Below are 27,674 nucleotides of genomic sequence, written 5' to 3'. Positions count from 1 at the left end.
AGTTAAAATTAAGAAAAAAAATTCCTTGAATGGTATGAGGATGCTAAGGTTGTAGTGGGTTCATGAGCACAAGGACTTAAATAATGATTTTCGTCCTTCAGGAAAATGGACTTGGAGGTCAGTGAACCAATAGACTTTAGTTCTGGAGATCATCAGCGTCTGGTTCGGAAAGCAGTAGATAGTAACGTCCAGACCAAGTCTAGTGCCTCCACAAGTTCACCTTCATCTGAGCCACAAAGAAATCATGGAGAACCACATGCAAAGACTAGAGAGCCCATGGATAGCTATGTGGTACAGATTTCAGAGGATACCACCCCAGAGTTCAGCAATACTTTAAGCCATCCGTTCTCAGATTCATCAATCCGCAGAGGTAAGAATAAAGAAATTAACTTTTTGGAACAGAAAAGCAAGTGTTCTCTTAAAATGTTTCCAGAGTGGACTGTTAGAAGACTTAACTTTGCCTTTACTGTTTCCAAGTCATACTTTACCATGAAGCATGATGTAGGGCCATGATGTAGATGGTCCCAGAGTGGTCCAAGGCATTCAGAAGTTCATCACAAACATATTATGGGGAATAACTTGTGGTTCCCTTAGGATATATGAATTACTCATTGATTGTGGAATGTTGTTACCTACATACAACATGATGCCATGATCCTGTCTTAAGTTTTAAAGCATACTAATTCAGTGCCCTAGACATTAATTTTGTATAGGAAGTATATTCAGCTGTGAGCAACAGGAACCTAAAACACTATGGCTTAAATAAATATTTCTTTTCTCTTTCATGAAATGGGAAATTTGAAGGTAGGCAGTTCAAGGCAAATGCTGCAGGTCCCCAATGATCACTTTGTCACACTTAGACCTTCTTAGGGCCTAGACAACTTAAAAGTGGACTGTGAACTTTGAATCCCATTGCCGACTCCCTGTGGCCCTCACCCCCCATCTTGTGGCTGGAAAGATGCCTTTTGGAGCTCTGGCCTTCCAGATAGGGAAAGGCAAGGGCAAAGAAAGGCCATGGCTGGTCTGCTGCCTTGACAACTGCAAGAGGTGCCATTCATGGGTCTCAGATGTCCTGAGAGTCAGCCAAATCTGACCTCTATTGAGAGGCTTTCCCAGAAACCACACCCACGAATTTCCAATCTCCTGTCATTGACCGTACCAGGATCATGTGGCCACCTCCACGTGTAGGTCTTCAGTTGGGCCCATTGGCATCTTTAACAAGATTTGGGGTGGATAATGATGGAGCCAGGGAGAATGGATGTCACTAAGCAACTAGTCACCTCTGCCACGGGTACCAATCTTTCATCACCAGGTGTTGTGCAAGAGGAATATTTTTGCATTTGGTCCTTACAACAACCCTGTGAATGAAGTCATTGTAGTGTTATTTAACAGATGAGGGAATCAGGTTTAAGGGGTTATATTGAAAACATGTAAAGCCTCCTCACCACTGTTAGAGTTAATCATTTGCCTCTCCTGGAGGGCAGAGGCTGGGGCCTTTCCCACTTAAAAAAAAAATTATATGGTATATTGACAGCACTATGGAAACAAAGGAAAAATATAGCAGGGTAATGGATTAAAAGTTATGGTAGGGGTGCCTGGGAGGCTCGGTAGTTTGAGCGTCCGATTTTGGTTCAGGCCATTATCTCATGGTTCGTGGGTCAAGCCCCACTTAGGGCTCTGTGCTGACAGCTCAGAGTCTGAAGCCTGCTTCAGATTCTGTGTCTCACTCTCTGTCTGCCCCTTCCCTGCTCATGCTCTGTGTCTCTCACTCTCAAAAATAAATAAACATTAAAAAAAAAGTTATGGGGCTGGGGGGCTATAATTTTTTAAAGCAGCTTTATACAATTTATATATCATAAATTCACTCCTTTTAAGTGTACAATTCAATGATTTTTAGCATATTTACAGTTGTGCAACCACAAAAAGAAACCCATATCCATTAACAGTCAGTCACCCCTCATCCCATCCTCCCCCTGGCCTCTGACAAACCACTAACATACTTTCTGTCTCTATGAATTTTTGTATTCTGGATATTTCATATAAATGGGATCCTACAGTATGTGATCTTCTGTGATTGCCTTGTGCTTAGCATAATGTGCTCAGGGTTCACCCATGTTGTAGTACATGTCAGTACTTCCTTCTCTATGATCATATAGTAGTCTATGGCTTGGATAGAACACATTGTGGTTATTTTGTAGCAGGATTCTCACACAGAGAGTCCTGACCCTGAGGCTTTTCTTTCTAGGAAGCAACTTTATTCCTGCCAGCACCACTCAGTTGTGTTCTAACCCGAAGAAATGAGCCCTGAACGCCACGTGGAGTAGTTTTTGTCTATGTATTTTTTACTTCTTTGTCTCCCATATATGGTAAAACACAAACATGCGTCTGATTAAGTGGTCTCATGTTACAAGGTCCTGAGGGATGTTGTCAGGTAAGCGAAGAGCAAGGTTGCCTTGAGGTTTTTATTTTTTTCTTTCCTTAGGGAGGGGACCCTACCACATTCCCCCCTTTGATGCTCCGACCCCTCTATTTAGGGTCAAAGAGCATCATCTTGGTTTAGAGGTTTATATAGGCTGTCCTTCCACATATCGAGTATATAGTCCACCTGGGGCCTGCCATTTGATAACTGCGGTGATGTCCCAGGCCTCTCAGAGATGAGAGAAGTCAGACAAGGAGTGGGGATCTGGCTCAAGGTGATCTGGGTCCCCCACCATTGGGTTTTTCAGGCAGTTGAGTTAGAAAATGTTTGGCCTAGGCATGTTAAGTTTTTAACAGAGATGACGATGAGCTTTTTTCACACTAAGCAAGACAGTTTTTTTTCAATAATTGACCTTTTGAGAAGCCAAACCCTGATAGTAGGACTGGGGTATTTTGTTTTACTATAAGTTTGTGGGGATCTAACTTTTTTAGTCTTTTATGGCCTTTGTTTCGCCATGTTGGTATCAAGGAAGTATCCTATCCACAAAAGGAAGGTGAGTGTTAACAGAAACACATTTATCACATTTATCACATTACTTATCACATTTTTAGCTGGCCAGAGCGGCCTCAGCCCATCCTATAGCAAAGAGTAGAGCAAGAATCATAATAATAGTGAGAAGCAAGGTGTGACAGTGCATCACAGTAAGGAAACATATAGAAAATAAGGACAGTCTTTTGTTTCACTGGACTGTTGATTCCTCAGGCTTTTGCCCTGGGTAGATTAGTCAGCTTCTGGAGTGACTAAAGCGGGGCTGCAGTCTCCTGGAGCTTCTGGAGTTGCAGACCGCTTCTTCCATATGGTGAGCTTGCACAGCACTGATAGATCAGGAATGCACTCCCAGTTTCGAGATTCCAGCTTCACTCTGCTGTAGTGAATCCAGGGACCCACTTCAGCGATCTGTACTGCAGTAGGGGTGAACAAGATGACAGTGAATGTGCCCCTCCAGAGGGGTTTTAGGGGTTGGACATTTCATTCCTTTATCCATGTTGCATCTCCTGGTTAAAAGGGGTGAGTGTCTGTGGTCAGATTCACATGTAATCGCTCCCTGACCCAGTGGTCTAAGGTGGTTAAGGTAAAGCCAAGGGCCCGCATCTGTTGTCTTAGGGTTAGATTGTCTGTCTCATTTAGATCCCCCTGCCTTATGCCCTTGATAATGGGGGGAGAGCACCTATAAAGGATTTTATAAAGGGAGAACCCCATCTGCTTCTTTAGCCTCCCACTGCAGCCGCAGTCTGCCTCCCTGGATGGCCCTTATATTTCCCTCCCTAATGTAACCCTTTCCCTATTTCTTTCTCCCCTCGAATAGGGCCTGTAACTGCTGTTAGGGAACAGGGGCGATAACTGTTCTGGCTTCTTCAAGCTGGTAAGGGATGGTGTAGGGGTATAGCAGTTAGAGTCTACCCATGGGTCAGTCAAGTGGCCCACAGTATGGTTTTACAGGAAGGCTGGCAGGCATGAGGTGGCATAAACATTAGCAGACACCAAGAGAAAAACACAAAGTAAAGATTATACTGACCAATAAGATGGCATCTTAATGTCTACAGTTTCCAAATCTGTCAAATAATCTAGGAGAGACCCTGACTTTGTAAACAATATGTGTCAGGGAATCTCTCATAACCCAAGTGATGGAGAAGCAAGAGCAGTAAGTAATCAATGGTGGCTCTATTTCCAAGACTTTGGCCCTAACTGAATTAAAAAAAAATTTTTTTTAAGCGTCTAATGCTTGTAAGGTGTTACTTAGAGTTTTGCTGAGTATACGCAGTTTGTTTTATTTTGAGTTGTGAAACTTTTTCAAGAGCCAGGAGTTCTACTAGAGAAAGAGTCAAGGTAGCCATTTACCATTATTAATTTGTAAATTTTCAGTTAAGCCAAACCTGGGTATTATTTTATAAAGCAGAATTTTTATTACTTTTTGTCCCTTTTCTATCTTGTAGGGGAAAGCCTTTACCCAACTAGTAAAAGTATTAACCCCCACAAACAGATACTGGAATTTTTTTTTTTTTTTTTTTTACTTTGGCATCTGAGTGAGACCTTATTGTTAGTCTTTCCTGGATAGTCTCCAGTTCCTTGATTGTCTGGGAGAGCAAGTTTGTGGTTGAAAGGATTGTGTTTAAGACATACTTTACAGCCTGAAACTACTTGCAGAATTCTCCTTGACAAGTTTTTTCGAGTAAACATCCTTTGGGCCATTTGATAAGTTTTGTCCCTCCCTAAATAAAAGGCCTGGTGCTGTATTTTAATAATCTTTTGCTCTGTGAGCATGGTAACAGTAATTGCCCTGCTCTGTTTGTAACCATTCCAAGGACTGGAGACAGTGTCTAGAAGTCAGACCCCAGTTTATTTGGGGGGGGGGGTGCAGAGAGTAGGTGGGATTGAGTCTCCTTTAATAATTCATATAGGAGCAAACTATTTTCCTGAATCCTGTTATCTATAGCCTACAATATCCAGTAATTTTCAAAAGCTCACATAATTGTTTATCTGTTTGTAGTTAGTAGCACCCTAGTCTCTAATTTACTTATAATGTCCCTTTCTAGCTATGGAGTAAGGCTCTCTGGCATTATGAGAAAAGAATGAGAAGAAATTAGATTTCCCCATCTACATCCCAGGGGCTGAGAGAAAAATTTAGTTAGAAGTTTTCCAGAGGTCACGTTTGGGTAGTTGGCCTGGAGTGGAAAGGAGGACGGAAAAGGTAGCTCTGGTGTTAAGAAGGAAATCAACCAGTTTTTCCTTCTATATTTAGAGTTACCCAAGGCTCTGGGTTTCTGATAGACAGTTGGTTTAGGGGAGCCTATGTGAAGAGCCCCAGGCCCTGGTTAGTCCCTTCCAGGGACATTGGTTATCTGAGCCCTCACAGATAGAGGTCCCCGAGGACATTCAGATCTCCAGTGATTGTTTCTATACAAGGGGCATGGATTATGGGGTTTTCATTTTGGTTGTCCCTTCTGAGGATGTTCTCATTTTAATGCTCTGAACGGCCATATAAACGGCACTTGGTGCCAGGACCACAGGAAGTCCGGTCTGACATAGTACATAAGGCCACAACTAAGGCCTCAGACTTTTTTTTTTTTTTTTTCCGGCCTCCTTTTCTGTTTTGTTTGTAATATACCCAATTGGCAGCTCATAAGAGCTCCTCCAAGGATCCCTTCAAGGCCAACAGCCAATTTTTGCATTTTCTCTGAATATCTAGGGCTGATTGACAAATTTGTCCTTTAAAATCATCTCAGCCTTAGGGGTGTCAGGGGAGATAGCCATATATTTGATGAGAGCCTCCCTCAACCTCTCCAGGAAGGCCATTGGGCTCCCATTTTGTGTTTGTAAAATAGTGGCTAATTTAGCATAATTTAAAAGCTAGATTTCCTTAAAATTTTTTTTCTCAAAACATCTATCTCATTAAGAGTCTGATTTAACAAAAGCATTGTATCTTTCCAGGTCAACTCAAAAAAATATGTAATATTCTGGAAAGGCTTTATATGCTTATCTGATCAGAAAATTTACCTAGATCGGGGCGCCTGGGTGGCGCAGTCGGTTAAGCATCCGACTTCAGCCAGGTCACGATCTTGCGGTCCGTGAGTTCGAGCCCCGCGTCAGGCTCTGGGCTGATGGCTCAGAGCCTGGAGCCTGCTTCCGATTCTGTGTCTCCCTCTCTCTCTGCCCCTCCCCCGTTCATGCTCTGTCTCTCTCTGTCCCAAAAATAAATAAACGTTGAAAAAAAAAAAAAAGAAAATTTACCTAGATCTCCTATTATCTGTCTTAAACCTTGTAATGTAAAAGTTTTTTCTTCTGGCATTCTAGCTTCCTGTAACGGAAACATGCCTGTTACATTACAGGGAGGGCCTGGATAAGGTGGCTAGCAGGGAGCAGAATTGTATTTTTTTTTGATAGATAGATAGATAGATAGATAGATAAAGGACCTGAAGAGGAGGAGGTTGAGGTGGAAGACTTCCCTTCCTCCTTCTCTAGGTCTGTTTTGGGTACAGGTAAGGGGCCCTTAATTGTTTCCCCTCCTGATTGCTGGACTTTAGAAAGGGTTGTCATTAAATTAGGATCCATATATATATATATATATATATATATATATATATATATATATATAAAATGTGTGTGCTTATATATGCTTTTATATATATGCTTATATATATATACATACATACGATTTTTTTCTTAAGGCCCAAAAACAATGAACATAAGGGAATTCTCCCCATTTCCCTTCACATTTGTAAAACATGTCCAATTGTAGGGTTGTATTGTCATTGATATTTTCCTCTGGTGTCCAGGTTCCCTTTTCCAATTTGTATTGGGGCCAAGCCTTGGTGCAAAAGAAAATGAATCATAATGCATTCCAAAGGAGTAATGGCCTTGGTTGGGGAATTACCCATCTGTAGGAAAAAGGAAGAAAGTTGTCCCTTATCTCAAGTCTCCCTGGCCTCTTGTTTTGGCTGGCTATGCGACTGGCAGCCAAAAGCCCTGTCAGGCTTGTGAGGTGCTGGGAGTAGTCATTCTTACCTGGGCTTGACCTTACCTCTGAGAGCTGGCCTGGTCTTTCCAGTTTGTTTTGTTTTGTCTTGTCTTTTTGTTTGTTTGTTTGTTTGTTTTTCCCCTGTTTCCCACCTGTAGGACCTTGGGAGTATGGACTGTGACTAAGCAAGACTTTCCTGGTTGCCATAGGATGTACTAATTGTATTTTGGCCCAACAGTAACTTATATATTGATCATTGGCCATTGAGGGAAGGGGTTAAAGAGCCAAAGTCAAGGTCTATTCCCCTGCCTTTTTCAACAACGCCCACATAAATATGTTTCAGTCATGTGGAAATCCATTTTTGGCATACAATGGGCTACGTTTAGTAAAATGGCTCTCATGTATCTTAGTAAAAGCCCTGTGTATATTATCTATTCCTCATATGGCAGAGGCATCCATTCCTCTGTAAATAGGAACAACACAAATATGAAGGATTTGGAGGACTGCACTAAGGGTATTGTCATCATTTTCCCAGCCTTTGGATCAAAGGAGGAAGAATTTTAATCTCAACCCTGTGTACTTTTAAAATCCATTTATTTTAACCTTAGTCCATCCTGACCACACATAAAATTTCTTTTTAAATATTTTCCTTCACGAACATTCTACAATTTTTCCTTGCATTTAGATTTTGTCCCAAGCCATTTCTCTCCAAATAACCAGTCTCATTTAGGACAAAATTACTTTCTTTTACCTTCAACAAAAATATATTTCCATTTCTTATATCTTTCTTTCATATCTACTACTTTCTACATAGAGAGTTGCTTTTCTTATTTTTATCAGTTTTAACTACACGTAGCAGAATTTTAACTCTTAGAAACCTTAGTCTTCAGTGAAAACTAAGTAGTAACCAATTGTGAACTCTATGTTACATCAGAATTTTTTTAAATGGCAAACTTATGAATCCATTAAGCACAAAGCATGTTTTTCAACAGTTCCAAATATCCTTTGTTTGTTTCTGCAACAAGTCAGAAGCACAAACCTACATCTAGTAATTAGTGGTTTAGCCTCTTATCTCATTAGATATCGAATGAATTCAATCTCAATTTAGCATGCATGCAAGCAAAACTGTAACATTTTAGGTTACCAAAGACTTTAAAAGCTATCTTAACAATTACCCATGAAAACTTAAGAGACCAACAAAATTAACTGTCACTTTAAGTCATCCTTTTGTTAACAAATTGGAACAGAGATAACATGAGCTTATTTGACCCTCAGCAAATCAAGGTAGAATAAAAGTTTTTTTTAATGTTGATAAATATCTATCTCAAACCAACAAACTTAAATTAGCTTAAACACTGAATACGTTTTACTTGAGTCCATGTAAAACAATTTGTTCCCCTTGGTTAATTTTTACCTGCAACGTTGGTGGGGAAATCTGACATCGGTGGTCTTTGTTCCTGGACATCTAGGGTGGGAGGAGGAGCTGATGGTGCCTGAGGCATTGAGGAGCCAGTTGTGCCAGCCGCCCCCCAGGTGGTGCAGAAACAGGAGTGGGGAAGGGAAGACAGAAGAGACAGGTGCCAGCGGAAGGCAGAGAAGAGAATTCCCAGTTTTAAATCTTGGCAGCTCAGAGGAGCAGACTCCAGGTTTCTTTTGTTTTGTTTGCCACCAGTGGAACGAGACAGTCCATGTCAGTCCTGAGAAGACAGGGAATTTCCCTGAAACAAAAGGAGTTTTGGCAGCTGCTTGGGAATATTCCCTCAAGTCCCCGTTCTGAGGTAAAATAACCAGAGACAGTTGGCTCGAATTATAGTCGTTGACCAAGGAAATGAAGGAGACACAAGTCCCCATACACAGTCACACGGCGACTCCAACATGCTGCCCAGCACCAACACCTTAGTGTTGCAGCTTCGTTCCTCGTCCCTTGTGGAACTACTAGTGCACCTCTGGGAGGTGATCAGGCTCCCCTTTTGCCTCTTACGGGCAGGTCTGCCAAAACGAACCTGGGTTCTTAGAAGGCTGATGGGCATCCCCGAGCCGGTTCCTGGGCCTCTTGGGTTCCATGAGCACATACAGGGGTTGTTGTCCCGGTGTGCCAGGAGGGCTGGTCTCCTGTGGATCAAGCGACCTGCTGGCACCAGGTGAGGCTGCCTCTTCCGGCACCCCGAGGTTTGCAGCCCCGGTGGCAAAGGAGGTGGAAATGCACTGTCTGAATCCCGGACGAGCCCCCCAGTAATGTAGCAGGATTCTCGCACAGAGAGTCGTAACACCGAGGCTTTTCTTTCCAGGAAGCAACTTTATTCCTGCTGGCACCGCTCAGTTGGGTTCGTACCCAAAGAACTGAGCCCCGAACGCCACGTGGTGTAGTTTTCTATGTATTTTTTTACTTCGTCTCCCATATATGGTAACACACAAACATGTAGTCTGATTATGTGGTCTCATGTTACAAGGTCCTGAGGGATGTTGTCACCTATGCATATAGTCAGGTTGCCTTGAGGCTTTTTTTTTTCTTTCCTTAGGGAGGGGACCCTACCACAATTTATCCTGCAGTTGATAGACATTTGGGTTGTTTCTACTTTTTGGTTATTATGAATAATGCTGTGGTCAATATTCATATTTGAGTTTTTGTGTAGAGATACATCTTCATTTCTCTTGGGTAGATACCTAGGACTTGCTAAGCTATGTGGTAACTCTGTTTAACATTAAGAGGAACTGCCAAACTTTTCCAAAGTGAGTCCATCATTTACATTCCAACCAGCAGTGTATGAGGGTTCCTATTTCTCCCAAGTCCTTGTCAACACTTCTTATTATCTTTTTTTTTTTTTTAAATTATTTTGAGAGAGAGAGAGAGAAATCACCAATGGGGGAGGGGCAAAGAGAGAGAGAATCCCAAGCAGGCTTCGTGCTGACAATGCAGAGCCCAACATGAGACTCGAACTCACAGACCGGACTGTGAGATCATGACCTGAGCCGAAATCAAGAGTTGGACACTCAACCAACTGAGCCACCCAGGCACCCCTCCATCCATTTTAAACTAATAATTAGTTTTTGTGTATGTATGACCTAAGGAAGGATCCAATTCACCCTTTTGTATGTATTCTCCCCCTCTCTTTGCCCCTCCCTCCCTTCCCCCCCCCCCGTCAAAAATAAAATAAACATTAAAAAAAGCATTCCCTCCCAGTCCCATCCCCACCCAGACATAGTAGAGGTGAAATAAATGTTGATTACATGAAGGTTTTAATGTAGGCAGCCCAAAATCGGGCACATACGTTCTGGTATTTTTATTAACATAGCTCAGTCCCATTTCTTTGTTGTCACCCTTCCTGTGCATAGAAACCACACAGCAAAACAGCACAGTTGACAGTCCTTTAAGTCATCTTTAAGCAGCACTCTCTGTTTTTTTTTCTCCTTTTCAAATTGAGAGAAAGCTACAAAACAGTTCATTGTCATCCCCAGCACCATATTCAGAGCACTCCAGAAAAGCCTGTGCAGTAGGAAGTTAGCAAAAGGAGATGCCGACATGTTCTGTATTGTGCTTGGGAGTGCGGCTGGGAACCCCTTGGTCTTGTAATTCCTTGTTTTACCTGATGTCTGCTCGAGTAGAAGGGAAGGGAGTTGCTGAAGGCAGGAAGGCTGGCAAGAAAAGTGGTGGGAAATCTGCAAACTTCAGGGCGAGCCCAAGGCCATCTCCAAGGGCTAACCACCCTCGCTACCCGCAGCTTTGAGGCCTCTCAGTGCTCCATTCTGCATGCATGCGGGAGCTGGATCCCTAGTAATGGCCTGCAATATTCAGAGACTTTCAGGTCACTTGTGGTCCTAAGGAGGACAGGGTGTGAATCATAAGGAATTAAGTTCCTGGGTTTGTCTTTTAGGTTTTTGGGACTTCTGTGGATAAATCCTCAGATGGCCAATAAAACACCTCTAACCATCCAAATGGAATATTTCCCACAAGTTCTGTAGAGCTGTATTTTTGTGGTTATTCCATTTGCTGACTCTAAACTACTACTCCTTTTCCCATCCTCAAAAAAAAAAAAAAAAATCAGAGGAAATATTCTTTTGTTAAGTATCAAAAATAGGTAATTACATTTCTATTAAAAATTTTTTTAATGTTTATTTTTGAGAGAGAGAGAGAGTGTGTGTGTGTGTGTGTGTGAGAGTGAGAGAGAGAGAGAGAGAGAGAGAAGGGGAAGGGCAGAGAGAGAGGGAGACACAGAATCTGAAGCAGTCTCCAGGCTCTGAGCTGTCACAGAGCCTGATTCAAGACTCGAACTCACAAACCGTGAGATCATGACCTGAACCGAAGTGGCCACTTAACCGACTGAGCCACGCAGACGCCCCTATATTTCTTTTTTTACTTTTGAACATTGTATCATAAACATAATGTTTCTGTCTCTTCAGCTTTCATTATAAAAGTGTTCCTGATCCTGTCGGCTCAGTTGGTGGTCACTGGGGCGATTATCAGCGTGTTTATTTTCTGGTAAGTCTTTGTTACTGATGTAAATGAAATATTAAGTTGTTCACATTAATTCTTATCGAATCAACTCAATTTTGTTCATTAAAAATTATCTATTTTTTCTTAATCATTCATAGGCTATAATATCTCTATAGCTTTGTTGTTTCTGAGGCAACTCTCAGACCAAGGTGTTGGTAGATTTCCACAGTTTTACTTCAACTTCCTAGGCCAAGATCTTTTTGTCTTAGTCTTTTTGGGGCGCTATTTCATTTCCTATTTTCCCTGGCTATTTCCACAGATGAAAGTGGATAAAGGAAAAAAGGTGAGATTATGGAGGCCTTGGAGACTTGGAATGTTGAAATTATTTCAGGGACTATGACCCATCACTGCTTAAACCTATCCTGTGAAAATCTCTATTTACAAAACAAATATATGAGAAATTGATTTTCTTTACTTTGTACACTTAGCAGTATTTTTAAAAATAAAAATGTCACCAGGACATTTGCATTCATACAAATTTAACTTACAACTTATTATGACTATCTTTTTATAAATATATTTTAAGAAGCAAGGTATGGTTATACGTTTCACCATTTAACTCCTCATTTATCATTGCCAATGATTAAGGGTTTACCCCTTTCCCATGAGATTGTTTTACTTCTACTGAAATATTACATTAGTTAGAAAAATAAACAATTTATCATTTAAAACTATATTAATTATTTTTTAACCAGGAAGGGTTTAAAAGCTTGGGTGCTCATGAATGCCTGGTTCACCTATGCAATCTTGTAAGTATTCTTGGATTTAATAAAGTGTGGTTTTTTTCTATTAGCTAGTGACTGAGGTTCTTTATTAAAAATTAGGTGAAGGTATAACATTCTTGAAATGATAAAATCATAGAGATGGAAAACAAGCAACTTAGTGGTTCTAAGGAGCTAGGGTGTGTGTGTGTGTGTGTGTGTGTGTGTGTGTGTGTTGTGTACCATAAAGAGATGGCATGAAGGAGATCTTTGTTGAGGTTTTAATGATGGGATAGTTTCAAATCTTGATTGTGGTGCTGGTTACACATGTCTACTCATAGATTTGTGTCCAAGTTCTATGACATAGCATTATATATACCTTGTACCGATGTCAAATCACTGGCTTTGGTATCATACTATATTTATGTAAGATGTAACCTTTGAGGGAAACTGAGTAAAGGATGCATGGGACCTCTGTCTCTTGGCAACTTTTTGTGAATCTATATTTCAAAATAAAATTTTTTTAAATTCTATGGATGAAAATAAGAAAAGTTAGTTTTAAAAGCTAAAAAAAAAAAGAAGTAAAGGTAATAATCTGCATGCAGTTTTGTTTATAATAGTGATTATCAGATAATAATGTATATTTCTGTTTCTATTCATCTGCCTGTATCATTTGATAAAATCACTGGAAACAAATAACACATGGCTTTCAATTACCCTCAGGCCAGCATTTTTTGGTGTACTTATTGTATTTGCTTGTTGTGGGAATCTCCAGCGTCAGGTGCCTGTGAATTACATTCTCCTGGGAGTATTTGTAAGTAAACTTTGTTAGCATGTGTTGTTAGCTCACCTGTGAAATATATTTTTGACACATTACTATTTCTGCCTCTATCGTGGAAAATCTTCTTGTGGAATAATAGAGATAGAAATTATTTGTGAGATGTCCTCTGGGCTCAATCCTGGCTGTAACAAAGTCATAAACTTGTTTATGAGATCGTATCCATGCCCTTTTACTAAAGCTAGAGAATCTGGGGACACTGAGCAAGTCCTTATTGCCAGCGACCTTGCCTCTGGGAGGCCACGTGGGGAACATGCTCAGAATCCAGGCTCCATTTCAGGAACAGTTAACTTGACTGTTAATGGCCCTCTGCTGGGCACAACACATTCTGTTATGGAGAGTGGATTCCACATTTAGTTCACAAACTCATGTGTTTGAAGTATACTTTATTTTTGTAAGAGTTCTCTTATTTCTATTTCAAGTCTCGGTGCAGAAACCCAGGTCAGCACAGGTTCCCTTAGTTCCCCACCTTGCACCTCTGGCTTTTCCAGAAATTTGGGGGTGAGGCTGGGGCTTCTGGTCCTGGGCTCTCCTCATTTCAGCACGGTCTGGTTCCTGTTTCACCAGCGCCTCCTGTGGGGCTTCCACTCACAAGGTCTCACCACATAGGTCCTTTCTTTGTGGATCAGTGCTGCTCTCTCTGGGTCACAGAAAATGTGTGGCTCCTTTTCCTGTAGCCAGTTCCTTTCTGTGCTGCCCACAAGGATTCCAGGAACTCAGCACCCTTCCATTGTGAAGATTTATGTACCAATTGATTTATTCCTCATCTGGTTCCATATGAGTTTTGAGGCAGCTTATAAAAACACCCACAATATAAGAGGATAAGATAAACTGGTAGGGAAATCTGATGAAAGGAAAAATAAGGGTAGGAAAATAAAGTCAGTGGTTAGTGTACAAAATGCATATGCTCCCCGAATAGCCAAAGCAATCTTGAGAAAGAAGAACAAAACTGGAGGTATCACCATTCCAGATTTCAAGATAATTCTAGATTTCAAGATATGCTACAAAGCTATAGGAATCAAAACAGTATGATAGTGGCTCAAAACAAACACATAGATCAATGGAATAGAATAAATAAACCAACAATTATATGGTCAATTAATCTATAAAGGAGACGAGAATATACAATGGAGAAAAGACAGTCTCTTCAACAAATGATGTTGGGAAAACTGGACAGCCATATGGAAGAAAGAATGACACTGGACTGCTTTCTTATACCATAAACAAAAATGAAATAAAAATGGATTAAATACCTAAGTGTAAGACCTGAAACTATAAAACTCTTAAAAGAAAACATAGGCAGTAAACTCTTGTAACATTGGCCTTAGCAATATTTTTTTGGATCAGTCTCCTCAGGCAAGGGAAACAAACAAACAAAAAAATTGGGACTACATCAGATTAAAAACTCTTGCACAGTGAAGGAAACCATCGTCAACAAAACAAAGAGGCAACCTACTGAATGGGAGAAGATATTTGCAAATGATTTATCTTAGAAGAAGCTAATATAGATCTGTATCTTATCTATATAGCTATATAGATAGATACTCATACAAATGAAATCTAAAAAAATCTACCAAAAAATCATACCAAAAAAATCTAATTAAAAATGCACAGAGAATCTGAATAGACATTTTTCCAGAGAAGACATATGGATGGCCAACAGATGAATAGATGCTTAACGTGACTAGTTACGGAAATGCATTGAGATGTCACTTCACACGAGCCAGAATGGCTAGTATCAAAAAGACAAGAAATAAGTGGTGGCAAAAACGGAGCCCTCTTGGCCTGTTGATGGGAATATAAATTGTGGAAAACAGTATGGAGTTTCTCCAAAAATTTAAAATTAGAAATACCATATGATCCACTAATTCCACTTCTGGGTATCTTCCCAAAGAATGAAAACACTAATTGAAAAAGATATATGTACCCTATGTTTATTGCAGCATTATTTACAATAGCCAAGATAGGGGGGCCCCTGGGTGGCTCAGTCGGTTGAGTGTGTCTAACTCTTGATTTCGGCTCAGGTCATGAGCCCAGGGTCGTGGGATCAAGCGCCCCATTGGGCTCCGCGCTGAGTATGGAGTCTGCTTAAGATCCTCTCTGTCTCCCTGTGCCCCTCTTCCCACCTCAAGTGCAATCTCTCACTCTCTCTCTAAAATAAGAACAACAAAACAATAGCCAAGATATGGAAGCAACCTAAGTGCTCACTGATAGATGAGTGGATAAAGAAGATGAGGACATATGTGCAATGGAATGTTATTCAGCCATAGAAAGAATTAAATCTTGCCATCTGTGATAACATGGATGGACCTTGAGGGTAAGTGCAAAGTGAAATAAGTTAGAGAAAGACGAATATCATACGATTTCACTTATATGTGGAACCCAAAACAAAACACAACAAAACAAATGAATAAGCAAACAAAACAGAACCAGATTCATAAATACAGAGAAAAAGCTGGTGGTTGTGAGTGGGAATGGGGAGGATAGGCAAAATAGGTGAAGGATTTTAAGAGTTACAAACTTCCAGTTATAAATGAATGAGAGGGATGGAAAGTTCCAGGGGAATATAGTCAATAATATTGTATGATGGCAGTTGATACTGTATTTATTGTGGTAAGCATTTTGCAACATATATAATTGTCAAATCACTGTGCTATATACCTGAAACTAACACAGTATTGTATGCCAACTGTACTTCAATGAAAAAATTTTAAAATGCATAATCCTGTGCACTTGAGTGTGATGAGCCTAGATCTGGGCCTGTGCCTTCGGGTGCTCAAAGAGAGTAAGGACACATGAACAGTGGTGACATTCTCAGCATGCAGATAGCTCAGTGTCTAGTGTGATTTATATGCTGGGAAGCACATCTTCCTCTGGAGACTAGCTCTCTGATGCCCACATCTGGGCATCTGGGCATTCCTTGGCTGCCAGTGCATTGAAAGGCCTTTCTTACCTGGCGTGGATACCTTGCTCATCACTCGGGGGAGCAGATGGGGTTTCCTAGTTCCTGGACAGACTACACTCAGGAAGAAGTGCAGGTTAAAAGCCAGGCATAGAAAGCTAACTATACTAGAGCCTAGTCCTAGAGCAGAGGTGATAGGATGGGGAGAGGAGGTACTTTTCTAAAAATACTTGAATTTTTTATTTAAAAATTTTCCATGTTTTTTTTTTTTTTTAAATTTTTTTTTTCAACGTTTATTTATTTTTGGGACAGAGAGAGACAGAGCATGAACGGGGGAGGGGCAGAGAGAGAGGGAGACACAGAATCGGAAACAGGCTCCAGGCTCTGAGCCATCAGCCCAGAGCCTGACGCGGGGCTCGAACTCACGGACCGCGAGATCGTGACCTGGCTGAAGTCGGACGCTTAACCGACTGCGCCACCCAGGCGCCCCAAATTTTCCATGTTTTTAATGCTTATCACAAGAAGAGATCAAAGCTCTCATCTCTGAGGTTTTGTTGTTTATCCCGACGCAGGGAACAGCTTAAGAGAAGAAATATACAGGGGCAAAGAATTAGATGCATTTTGTAGACTTTAGTTTTGGCTAAGTATTAGGAAATATATGGAGAAACCATTTCAGAAAAGGAGTTGAGGGGAAAAAAGCACACATACCGAAGACAGCTTTTGTCCCATAGAATTTTGAGCCTGTGTTCTGCGCTCTTGAAGCCATCAGGCAGGTTTGACTTCTAAGGCCTCTTGTTCTCCTCTTTGGAAAACTGAAGGGTGGTTTCCAGCTTTAAATCATTCTCTCTCCCTCTCCTTCTGAGCCCTATCTTCCTCCCACTATCCTCTCCCCCACCCCCCCCCCACACACACTTATGTGCTGCTAAAGATGGAAAAATATGAAGCATTTGAGCAAGTAGAAGAAGAAAATCTTAAGAGGAAGTTTGGAAGCAAGCACATTATTAAAATATCATGGGGGGGCACCTGGGTGGCTCAGTCAGTTGGGCATCGGACTCTGGATTTCATTTCAGGTCATGATCTCACAGTTTGTGGGTTTGAGTCCTGTATCGGGTTCTGAGCTGACAGCATGGAACCTGCTTGGGATTTTCTCTCTCCCTCTTTCTCTGTTCCTCCCTCACTTTCTCTCTCTCTCTCAAATAAACAAACTTAAAAAAAAAAAACAAAAAACGTGTAGGGGCACCTAGGGGGTGGCTCAGTCAGATAAGCTTCCAAATTTGGCTCAGGTCATGATCTCATGATCCATGAGTTCAGGCCCCATGTCAGGCTCGTACTTACAGTTCAGTCTCTGTCTCTCTCTCCCCCTCCCCCCAGAGAGTCACACTCTGTCTCTCTATCGAACATAAATAAACATTAAATTAAAAAAACAATCATGTATACATGGAACAGATACACTGTTTTTAACCTGTGGTGGAAATAAGGACAGCTTTGGTAGGTTTAACAAAGAAGAGAATCAGGCACCTACTCACCGAGTCTGGGAAACGCAAAGATGCAATCCAGGACTCTCAGGATTCCAGTTCTCGTCTCTTATCCTATATGATGTTGGCCAGCTGGAGAAGTTCAAAGCCACTCTAGCAGTCCTTGCACCATGGTTAAAATGTGTCTTCATTTGTACTCCTGGAGACCAGAGCATTCTTTCCTGGCTCTTGCCATGGACCAGAGGGTTAGCTGAGTTTCTGGATTTGCCTCTGGTGGAGCTCCCTACCCTCTGGAGAATGTCGTCAGGCCCTTCAGCCACTGTTAACTGTTGCCTCACCCCACCTGCCCACTGTCCTGGAGCCTGACCATGAACCCAGCTACAACCTCGTTGCCTTTTTTTGGTCTCTGGCTTGACCACCTGCTGGCTCTCAGCACCTGCCCCTCTCCCACATGGCCCCAGCAGACCATTGGAAACCCTCTGGCCTGATGCAACCTCAATGCAGCCCTCTTCCCAGCCCTGGATGGGCACCTACAGGTGCAGCCCCACCCTCCGTAGAGATCTGTCCTGGAGCCCCATCCCCAGTCCTGAAAAGGTCTCAATCCTCCTCCCTCATCTGAGGTTTGAAGTTTTCAACTCTCACCCAAGCCCTGTAGGAAAGGTCAGCACTTGAAACTGTTGGTGAAGCATTAGTAGAAACAGAATGTCCTGCTTTGATAAATTGTTAAGATGTGTCTGTGTGGGTGGGCCCATTTGATCTGGTCTTACAGATAAACCTTTTATTACGGTTTCCATATTCCTAACTAACACATATTTAATGCAATCAATATGCTGAAAGTTACTCCTGCATTCTAAGGAATTTTTACTAACAGAAGAATCTTGTCAGGCTCGGGGGAATGTTAGGTAAATGTTTAGTTCTACTATTTTTGTCCCATAATTAACCTTCCCGTAGCTCTGGGCACCGGGGTTGTGCATATTCCCACTCGCTCCCTAGACCCCGCCAACACACACACTCTTTAAATCATCTCTGGATTCTGGGCCTATGGGACCAGGGTTCTGATTGTGAATTTTGTCTTTAGACAGTTCTTCAAGGTCTGCTGCTGGGAGCCGTTTCAGTGTAAGTCTTTGATACATATTTCCTTTCTCGCATGTGCTTTTCTTTGTATGTATGTGAACAATAATCACAGTCTCTGGTTTTAGTTTCTGTAATGCAGAGGAAGTGCTGTGGGCAACGGCAGCGACTGCTCTGGTGACGTTATCGCTCACTTTATTTGCTCTTCAAACAAAAGTATGTATCACCGAAAAAGATTTCTGTCACAAGGGAGTGTGTAGATGTGTTCCTTTGGCCCTTCCTGACCCATTCTTATCTCTCCTCCTTCCTGCTCACTGCTGTCCTGTGGGCCTCACCTCCGTAGCTTCTTTGCCTTCTGGCTTCTGACTTTCCTAGTAACCACGTTAAAAAAAAAAAAAAAAAAGCAAAAAGAAACAGGTGAATTTAATTTTAATCATATATTTTATTTAACCCAGTGTATGCAAGGTATTAACATTTCAGTAAACAATATAACGCAAATATTGAGACATTTTACATTCTTTTTTGAGCTAAAATTCAAATTCAGTGTGTATTTTATTATACTTACAGCATACTTTACTTCAGACTAGCCACACTTTGAATGTTTACCTAGCCACAAGTATGGAATGCATAGCTCTAGACAAGTATTTAAAAACAATTTTTGGGGGGCACCTGGGTGGCTCAGTCGGTTGAGCGTCCGACTTCGGCTCAGGTCATGATCTCACGGTCTGTGAGTTCAAGCCCCGCGTCGGGCTCTGTGCTGACAGCTCGGAGCCTGGAGCCTGCTTCGGATTCTGTGTCTCCCTCTCTCTCTGACCCTCCCTCGTTCATTCTCTGTCTCACTCTGTCTCAAAAATAAACATTAAAAAAAATTTTTTTTAAACAATTTTTTGTAAAATGTTTATTTCTGAGAGAGAGAAAGCAGGGGAGTGGCAGAGTAAGAGGAAGACACAGAATCTGAAGCAGGCTCCAGGCTCCAAGCTGTCAGCACAGAGCCCAATGCGGGGCTCGAACCCACAAACTGTGAGATCATGACCTGAGCCGAAGTCAGATGCTTAACTGACTGAACCACCCAGGCGCCCCTCTAGACATACATGTTTTAAACAGCCATCAGAATCCTCTGGAGGGTTTGTTAAAACACAGATTCTGGACACCCTGGAGTTGCTACTTCAGAAAGTCTGGGACACAGCCCAATAATTTGCATTTCCCAGATAGTGCTGGTTTGAGAACCACATGTGGAAACCTAGTGCTTCTAATTATTCTCTTGGTGTGCAAGAAGTAAGGAGTGAGGGGGGACATACAGGAGTTAGGAAAAAGCTCTTACAAGAAAGTATCATGGATTCAAGGGTCTTCTTTTGCTGTATAATATCATTCTGTTCAGGTCAGAAGATGAATATTCCCCTTTGTTTAAAAAAATTCCTCAGCTTCCCCAGGCTGTTTTCATCCCTGATTTATGAAGGCAAAACCAAAAAGCATATTAATAAATTTCAAAATTACAAAAGAATCAGCAATAATTTTTGAAAGCTTAGTGTATATATTTTTATTAAAATATATGCATACCAACATGGAAAGGCGCCCAGTTCATTGCTGTATTGTATGCACATGCTTTCAGAAATATGACCATACTGTACGTACAAATGTACATTCTATTCCTATAAATACAAAAATAGAATAGTATAATGAGCCCTCATGTATCCACGGCTCTTGTTATTTCATCCATACTCCTACCTTCTTCTCCCTCATGAAGCAAATTCCAGTCAACACCACACTTTTTAATGTAGTGTTTTTCAGTGATAGGGGCAAATGGATGTCTATGGTTCTCAGAATTGTCCAGGGTAGATTATTAGCAAATGGGCCAATTTCTATCTGTGGGGCATAAGGTGCATCTCTAAACCTCCTGAAATTCCTTCCAGATGATAAGTGAGCTGTTTTTGTGTTATATTTCCTCAGTGGGATTTCACCGTGCTAAATGGGATGCTGTTCGTTTTTCTCTTCGTACTGTTCATCTATGGAATTTTCTTCCTCTTCATACGCTCATATGTAAGTGGGATCTTGTTTGGGAACCTCAGAGAATTGTTAGAGGGCAAAGTGCTGGTTGTGTTGGCCTAGATCTTCTGTGAAGCAGACCCTCGGTTGGGTGAACTGGATGAGGACTTGAACGGGAGAAGTGTCTGTGAGAGAAAAGGGGCTGGGGAGCCTCTGAGGGCTGGAAGACGTGCCCCACCACAGTAGCACATCTGACACCAGGTGAAGGGGAGGGAAGGTGGGCAGTGGGAACATTCTAGACATGAAGTCGAGGAAGGTTCAGCAAGGCTGTAGGGGGAGTGAGGGGGGTGTTCCTTGAGCTAAAGTTGACTGTAGTCCTGTGTCTCCCAGGAAGTACTCTGCTGCTCCCCAGTGACTGACAAGTGATAGGCGTGGCCCAGAAAATCACTGCAGTGGGCTGCACAGCACAGCGGCCGGGCACCTCCCAGTAGCTGGAGGTCTGTGAGGCCTGTCCTTGCGGCCGCCCAGCGTGGTGTGGTTGGGGTCCTGTTGGAAGTGTGGGGCATGAAAATGGAGCTACTTCTCTAGACTATAGCTGTCTTTCCCTAAGAGGGTCTTGGGGTGAACCTACCCACAGGGCTGGTCAGACTTCTCCTATACCTGGGTGCTGCTTGTTTGAAGTAATGAAAGTGGAGTGATGGGCTTTTCAGACTTTCCCGATGGCAGCGTAGAGTAATTCCAGCTTGCTTGTTTGCTTTCCTTTCTTCCTTTCTTCCTTGTATATATTCACTGACTTCTTACCAGATATCAGATATAAGCCTGTGGTTTTCTCGTAGGCATTACATTTAATTCTCATGACCTTTATGAAAAGTACATGTGTCATCTATTGTTTAGCTAAAAACACATGCTCAGAGAAATTAAATAATTCACCCAGGTCTACACAAGGAGTAAGTGGTAGGGGTGGGATGAAAGCCAGATCTGTGGGATGCCAGTGCCATGCTCTTCCCAGCGCACAATCTGTGGATGGAGGCTAGAGGGGGTGTGGGCCCGGCTTGTCATTGGCTCCTGTGGGGAGACCCTATGGGCAGCCAGCTCCACTGAGGATTGACCTAGAGCCTGTGACCTTTTGACTAAAGCCCTAAGGCCAACTTGGCCCAACTGCTGAATCCAAGAGTTTCTTTGGCAACAAGTAGACTTGTTAAGTGATCTTCAGACATATAACTAAGAGTTAAGCCTGAATTGGTTTAGCTTTATGAATGACTATGTAGACTTATAGTTAGGGAGATTTTGTTTTATTTTATTTTTATTTATTTTTGTAGTATCTATATTTTAGAGGTAAACTCGAAGATATAACAAAGATGTGCCTTAAAAGGCCACACAGCTCTCCATTTATTATTATGGCTGGTAGCCATAATAATACAAATTGGTAGGAATAATATTGGTAGGAATAATACAAATATTTATTAGGTTGGTTCCATAGGTCTTTACAATACCATTTAGGTGCAGTTAAGAAACAGTGTTTCCTACTAGATAGACGAACCTTTGTTCCCCCTGTAAACTTCCTTTCACAAATATTTACAATATTTAATCTTACACACATGTTTAAATGGAAGGGAAGACTTTTGACAGAGCCTTGTTGTAAGTATACAGGCTTGTTTGACTTTGGCAATTTTGAATTCTTCAGACTCCAGTAATCAGGTATTTTCTTACTATTAGCTCATTCCGGAAATACTGTCCCTCCCACACTATGTCACTGACTCCTGGTTTATGTCATCAGCCAAGGATCTTCCCTGGTTAGCAGAATGCTCTGTTTGTCTAGGATGAGCTTTCTTGTCCTGAAGAGTGAATGACATTATTTTTCTCAGATGTTATATACCACTTCTTATCCTCTCCCTCTATAGAGCCAACCCCTTTGGCATTCACATCAGTCCCATATTCTGATCAGGGCTGTTTTGGTTGCAAGGAACAGACACTACCCAGACTAACTCGAGGCAAAGACCCAGGGAAGCTCAAGGAACTCCTAGGTGGGAAGAAGCGGCAGGATTCACAGAAATGGAAATCCCACATTCCTCTCTTGGGCTGAGTTGATCAGCCTTCTCTGTATAGTAATAGCCCCAACAGTAGCTGATGATGCAACAGCCTCTGGGAATTGATTTCTGACTGGCCTGGTGCATCTGTTTGATCTTACTTTCTGGTCAGTCAAGAGAGTCACTGCTGTTGGAGCAGACATCTTCCACCTCTTGTCAGTTAGCCCTAGCTAGGGTATATGAGGGTCACGATTTTCGCAGAGCCACCCATTCCAAGAGTGAGTATAGGGGCAGACGCCCTAGAAGGGCTATGCAATGGTGCATAAAGTGAACCATATCTAGTATGTTCTACTTGTCCTACCATGCGTGAGATGTTTAGCACTTATCTAGCAAAACTGATTTGGCAAGGGTAGTTTTCATGTGTTTGCTGAATGGAATTGAGTAGATGCTGTTGACCACTATGTTCAAAAAGATGAAATTCCCCACAGATGTGACTTTCCTTAATACTGGGTCCTTATCTGACAGCAGTAAACTAAGTGAGCCCTTTCGTTATTCCAGACCTTTTTCTTAACATACAATTGTTTCTTCTCTTTGCAGTGGTTGCACCTATTGTATGCTGGACTTGGAACTGTACTCTTCTCACTTGTGAGTCTAATTTCTCCCTCTCTTTGACAAAGAATATGGTCTGTGCATTGACAAGTGCTAGGCCCAGAGTCAACTAGAGTCAGTATTTCATTTTCCCCTCCTATGCCTCCCCCTCTTCCTTTCCCTCCTTCTCCTTCTTCTTTTTCTTTTTTTAAAAAATTTGTTAAATGTTTATTTTTGACAGAGAGAGAGAGACAGAGCATGAGTGTGGGAGGGGCAGAGAGAGGGAGACACAGAATCCAAAGCAGGCTCCAGGCTCCGGGCTCCAAGGTCTCAGCACAGAGCCTGATGCAGGGGTCAAACTCATGGACTGCAAGATCATGACCTGAGCCAAAGTCAGACACTCAACCGAGCCACCCAGGCGCCCCTATTTTTCTTTATAAAGACAATTTTTAGAGCACTTTTAAGTTCACAGCAAAAGGGAGAGGAAGGCACAGACATTTCCCACATATCCCTTGCCCCTACACACGCATGGCCTCCCCCCCGATCAACATGACTCACTAGGGTGGTACCTTTGTTACATTGCCGAATGTATATTGATGCGTTATAATCACCTAAAGTTCACATTAGACTTTACTCTTGGTGTTGTACAGTCAGTCTATGGGTCTAGATAAATATATATTGACAGGTTCCATCATTATGATATCATACAGAGTGTTTAAAAGCCCTAAAAGCCCTTTGTCTTCCACCTTTTGATTCCTCCCCTACCTCCAACTCCTGGCAACCACCAATCTTTTTCCTGTTGCCAAATTTTACCTTTTCCAGAATGTCATATAGTTGCACACCGTATATAGCCTTTTCAGAATGGCTTATTTCACTTAGTGATGTGCACTTAAGGTTCTTCTGGGTCTTTTCATGGCCTGATAGTTCATTTCTTTTTAGTGCTGAATAACATTCCATTGTCTAGATGTGCCACAGTTTATGTATCCATCCACCTATTGAAGGACATCTTGTTTGCTCCCAAGTTTTGGCAATTATGAATAAAGCTGCTGTAAACATCCCTGTGCAGGTTTTTCTGTGGACATAGTTTTCAACTCCAATGGGTAGATAGCAAGGAGTGTGATTACTGGATCAGATGGTAAAAAGTATGTTTAGTTTTTAAGAAACTGCCAAACTGTCTTCAAAAGTAGTTGTACCGTTTTGCATTCCCACAAGCAGTGAATAAGAATTTGTTACTTAACATCCTCAGCAGCATTTGATGTTGTAAGTGTTCCTGAATTTGGCCATTCTAATAGTGGTATCTTATTGTTGTTTCAATTTCCGTTTCCCTTATGACATATGATGAGGAGTATCTATTAATGTGTTTATTTGCCATCCATGTATCTTCTTTGGTGAGGTATCGCTTATGTTTTTCAGCCCAGAGAACAAGTAATGATCTTTTTAAATCAGATTGTTTGCTTATTGTTGAGTTTTAAGTGTGTGTGTGTGTGTGTGTGTGTGTGTGTGTGTGTGTGTGTGTATTTGGGGCAACAGTCCTTTATCAGATGTTTCTTTTGCAAATATTTTCTCCCATCTATGGCTTGTTTTCTCATTCTCTTGACATTGTCTTTCACAGAGCAGAAGTTTTTAATTTTAATGAACTTCAGCTTATGCATTATTTCTTTCATGGATTATACCTTTGGGGTCATATCTAAAAAGTCACCACCATACCTTAGGTAAAAGATCCTCTGTTATCTTCTAAGAGCTTTATAGTTTTGTGTTTTACACTTAGGTCAATGATAAAACAAATTTTTGTGAAGGATGTAGGGTCTTTGTCTAAGTTTTTTGTTTTTTTTGTTTTTTGTTTTTTTTTGCATATGGATGCCCAGTTTTTCCAGCACCATTTGTTGAAGAGATTATCTTTGCTCCATTGTATTGCCTTTGCTCCTTTGTCAAAGATCACTTGACTATATTTACATGAATCTATTTCTGGGCTCTCTAGTCTGTTCTATTGATCTATTTGTTTCTTCTTTCATCAATACCATACTGTCTTACTCCATAGTAAGTCTTGAAGTCAGACAGAATCAGTCCTCCAATGTTGTTTTTTTCCTTTAATGTTGTGTTGGCCATTCACACCTACCCCCCACACTCTCTCTTTCTTTTTAGTGTAATCATACTATATAGAAGGTTCTACCTTTGCTTTTTCACTCAAAAATAATGGTATTCACATATTAGCAGTTATGGATTGAGCTTATTCTTTTTTTTTTAAGTTTATTTTTTTTTGAGAGAGAGAGAGAGATTGCAGGAGGGGCAGAGAGAGAGAGGGAAAGAGAGAATCCCAAGCAGGCTCCATGCTGTCAGCACAGAGCCTGATGTGGGGCTCAAACTCACAAACCATGAGATCATAACCTGACTAAAACCAAGAGCTGGACACTTAACTGACTGAGCCACCCAGGCACCCCAAGTTCATTCTTTCTTAAAGGCACATGGTATTCCATTTTATGCTTTTATCATGTCACATATTTTAGGTTTTCCTTTAATTATTTTTGGCATTTCCAAACATACCCAGAAGTACCAAGAATGGAGTAATAAACTCCACATACTATCACCGGCTTAAAAATATCCACATTTTGCTTCATCACGTTCCTTTTTATTAGAATTATGTCTTGTCTATTTTCAAATGTCAGAAAAATTTAGATCAGGAAGTTATGTATGTATAATTCAGTTTTCTTATTTCTTCTCCTAATACCGAAAGGAACTAACTTGTGCTCATTTTCCTTTACTCTTATGCTCTCAGCCTTTGCAATTGATGCCTGCTGTTATATTTCTTGTGTCCTGTTTCAGGCTTAGTTTGTTTCCATGCAAAAGTACATTGGTATTTCTGTTCCCAGTTTGGAGGCAGAGCAAAAATTCTTGTAGCCTCAGACAGGTCTACCCAACACTAAACAGATAAAGCAAGAGGGACATTGACATTTTTTCAGCGGGGTAGGGAGGGGATGCTTAACCACCAGAGTTGTAGGGAGTGAGGCAGGGTGTTACTCCCAAATGCCCCTGGGGATCTGAATCCCAACTGGGGCTTCCCTGTGGGCTGGCTGTGTCTTGGGTTGTGTCCTGAACCCCATTCTCCCTGAGGGGGAGGGGGACAGGTGGATCCCAGCTCATCTCACTCTCACTTTCCTGTCTGCCTTCAAAAACATAATTTCACCTGGAAGGTGTACTCCTAACCACCAAGGCATGTCTGTGAAACGATTAGAAGTTATTATCCCTCTTATGAGAAGAAATAAGGTAAATTCAGGAGTTCTTGGAGGGGATGAAGAGAGAAAAGCGCTTCTCTGTAGAAGTCAGGACCTCAGGGTTATAAATGAAGTCTGGAAGCTCAGCTGCTGTGCAGCCTGCTTTTTAGGGTGACCAACTGTCCTTGGTTTGCCTGGGACCGAGGGGTTTCTAAGGAAACCTCCTCTAATGTCCTCATGCTGCCCAGGGCTGCTCACCCAGCCACAAACACAAGCGTGAGCGAGGTCTCTGGCTCTTTTCCTGCAGTTTTAGGAGCTCTTCATTCTACCTACTGCAGCTGAGCTACACTTTTTATTCGGGGGAAATATTTAACTATATACAAATCCCACCTTCCCCTCATTCTATGTTTTGGAAATACTAACATCATCATAAAGCCATTCCAATGGCAAGGTTTGAAAAATGCTATCATCCAAAGCTCCAAGAATTTCAGCATTATTGCTGCACATCAATCTAAAGGTCAGGAACCATCTTTATTTTCATTCTTGGTTCACCAAGAACATGTGGGAAAATCACAAATACAGGGCAGTTTGTAGTTTATCTCTGTGTCCAATTGTCCCACCTCATTGGCTAAAGGAACAAAGTTTTCTGGATTTGGAAAGCAAAAGAAGGCTCACAGACTTGATCCTGCTGGCCTCAGGAGGATGAAGCACTTGTAATAGAGTACAAACTCCGGGACATAGTGAATGGTTGAGGCTGTAAAAATAACCTAACTTAGCCATAAATCGACTTTATGCAGTATATTTTACTGATGCTGAAATATTTTCTCCAGGTAATTTAGGATACTTATTTGATAGAAATATACCATTTCTGTAGCTAATTCTTCCTTCTTTTCTTTAAGTACTTGGTGATGGATGTGCAGCTCATGGTGGGAGGGCGCCACCATCACTCTGACCTGCACCCCGAGGAGTATGTTTTTGCTGCCCTGAACATCTACTTGGACATAATCAACCTTTTCCTTTTTATTTTGGAACTGATTGGACTGGCACGGTAGTCATATGGCCAAACTGGTTCATGTTGAAAAAAGGGAAGGAGGGATGCTTCTGAAATGTTGCCAGGCTCAGACATGAGAAGGTTACCACTTCATAAACCTTTTGTTAACAAAAATATTTAAAGATACTTACTTTTTGTCAAATTAAATCAAGCATTCAGTAGATGGTAGCTGTAGCTGTGATATTTTTGGTTCTATTGTCACATTGCAAAACTATCTGGGGGACATTTCTAATTTTTATAAATTCAAAAGATGAGTATCAAAATTACATGCTTACAAACATTTGCAAGATGCCCATTACAGTGTTGAAGTTTTCCAGGCAGTATTTCAAGCAGTAAACAACATCTCTCTACATGAATAAATTTGATTACAGAAACCTATATGTACCCATTCTCTTCTCTTGG

General features: G+C 41.5%; 1 protein-coding gene across 1 annotated transcript; it reads left to right on the top strand.

The window, feature by feature from the left end:
* The first annotated feature begins 105 nt into the window (after positions 1 to 105).
* Positions 106 to 27,674, top strand: LOC115508897 (protein lifeguard 1-like). Its single transcript, XM_030307946.1, has 9 exons — positions 106 to 370; positions 11,334 to 11,412; positions 12,123 to 12,176; positions 12,852 to 12,942; positions 18,422 to 18,459; positions 18,543 to 18,630; positions 20,362 to 20,451; positions 23,022 to 23,069; positions 27,121 to 27,674. The coding sequence occupies exons 1-9, from the start codon at positions 106 to 108 to the stop codon at positions 27,271 to 27,273; spliced, it is 906 nt and encodes a 301-aa protein (XP_030163806.1). The 3' UTR covers positions 27,274 to 27,674.

The sequence above is a fragment of the Lynx canadensis genome, chromosome A2 (genome assembly GCF_007474595.2).
Source record: "Lynx canadensis isolate LIC74 chromosome A2, mLynCan4.pri.v2, whole genome shotgun sequence".
Lineage (NCBI taxonomy): Eukaryota > Metazoa > Chordata > Mammalia > Carnivora > Felidae > Lynx > Lynx canadensis.
This window is presented reverse-complemented; position numbering and strand designations above follow the sequence as displayed.

Coding starts and splice junctions, on each gene's coding strand:
- LOC115508897 (XM_030307946.1), top strand. CDS start 106: ATGGACTTGGAGGTCAGTGAACCAATAGACTTTAGTTCTGGAGATCAT. Junction 18,631..20,361: donor TATTTGCTCTTCAAACAAAA/GTATGTATCACC, acceptor ATATTTCCTCAG/TGGGATTTCACCGTGCTAAA. Junction 23,070..27,120: donor GAACTGTACTCTTCTCACTT/GTGAGTCTAATT, acceptor CTTTTCTTTAAG/TACTTGGTGATGGATGTGCA.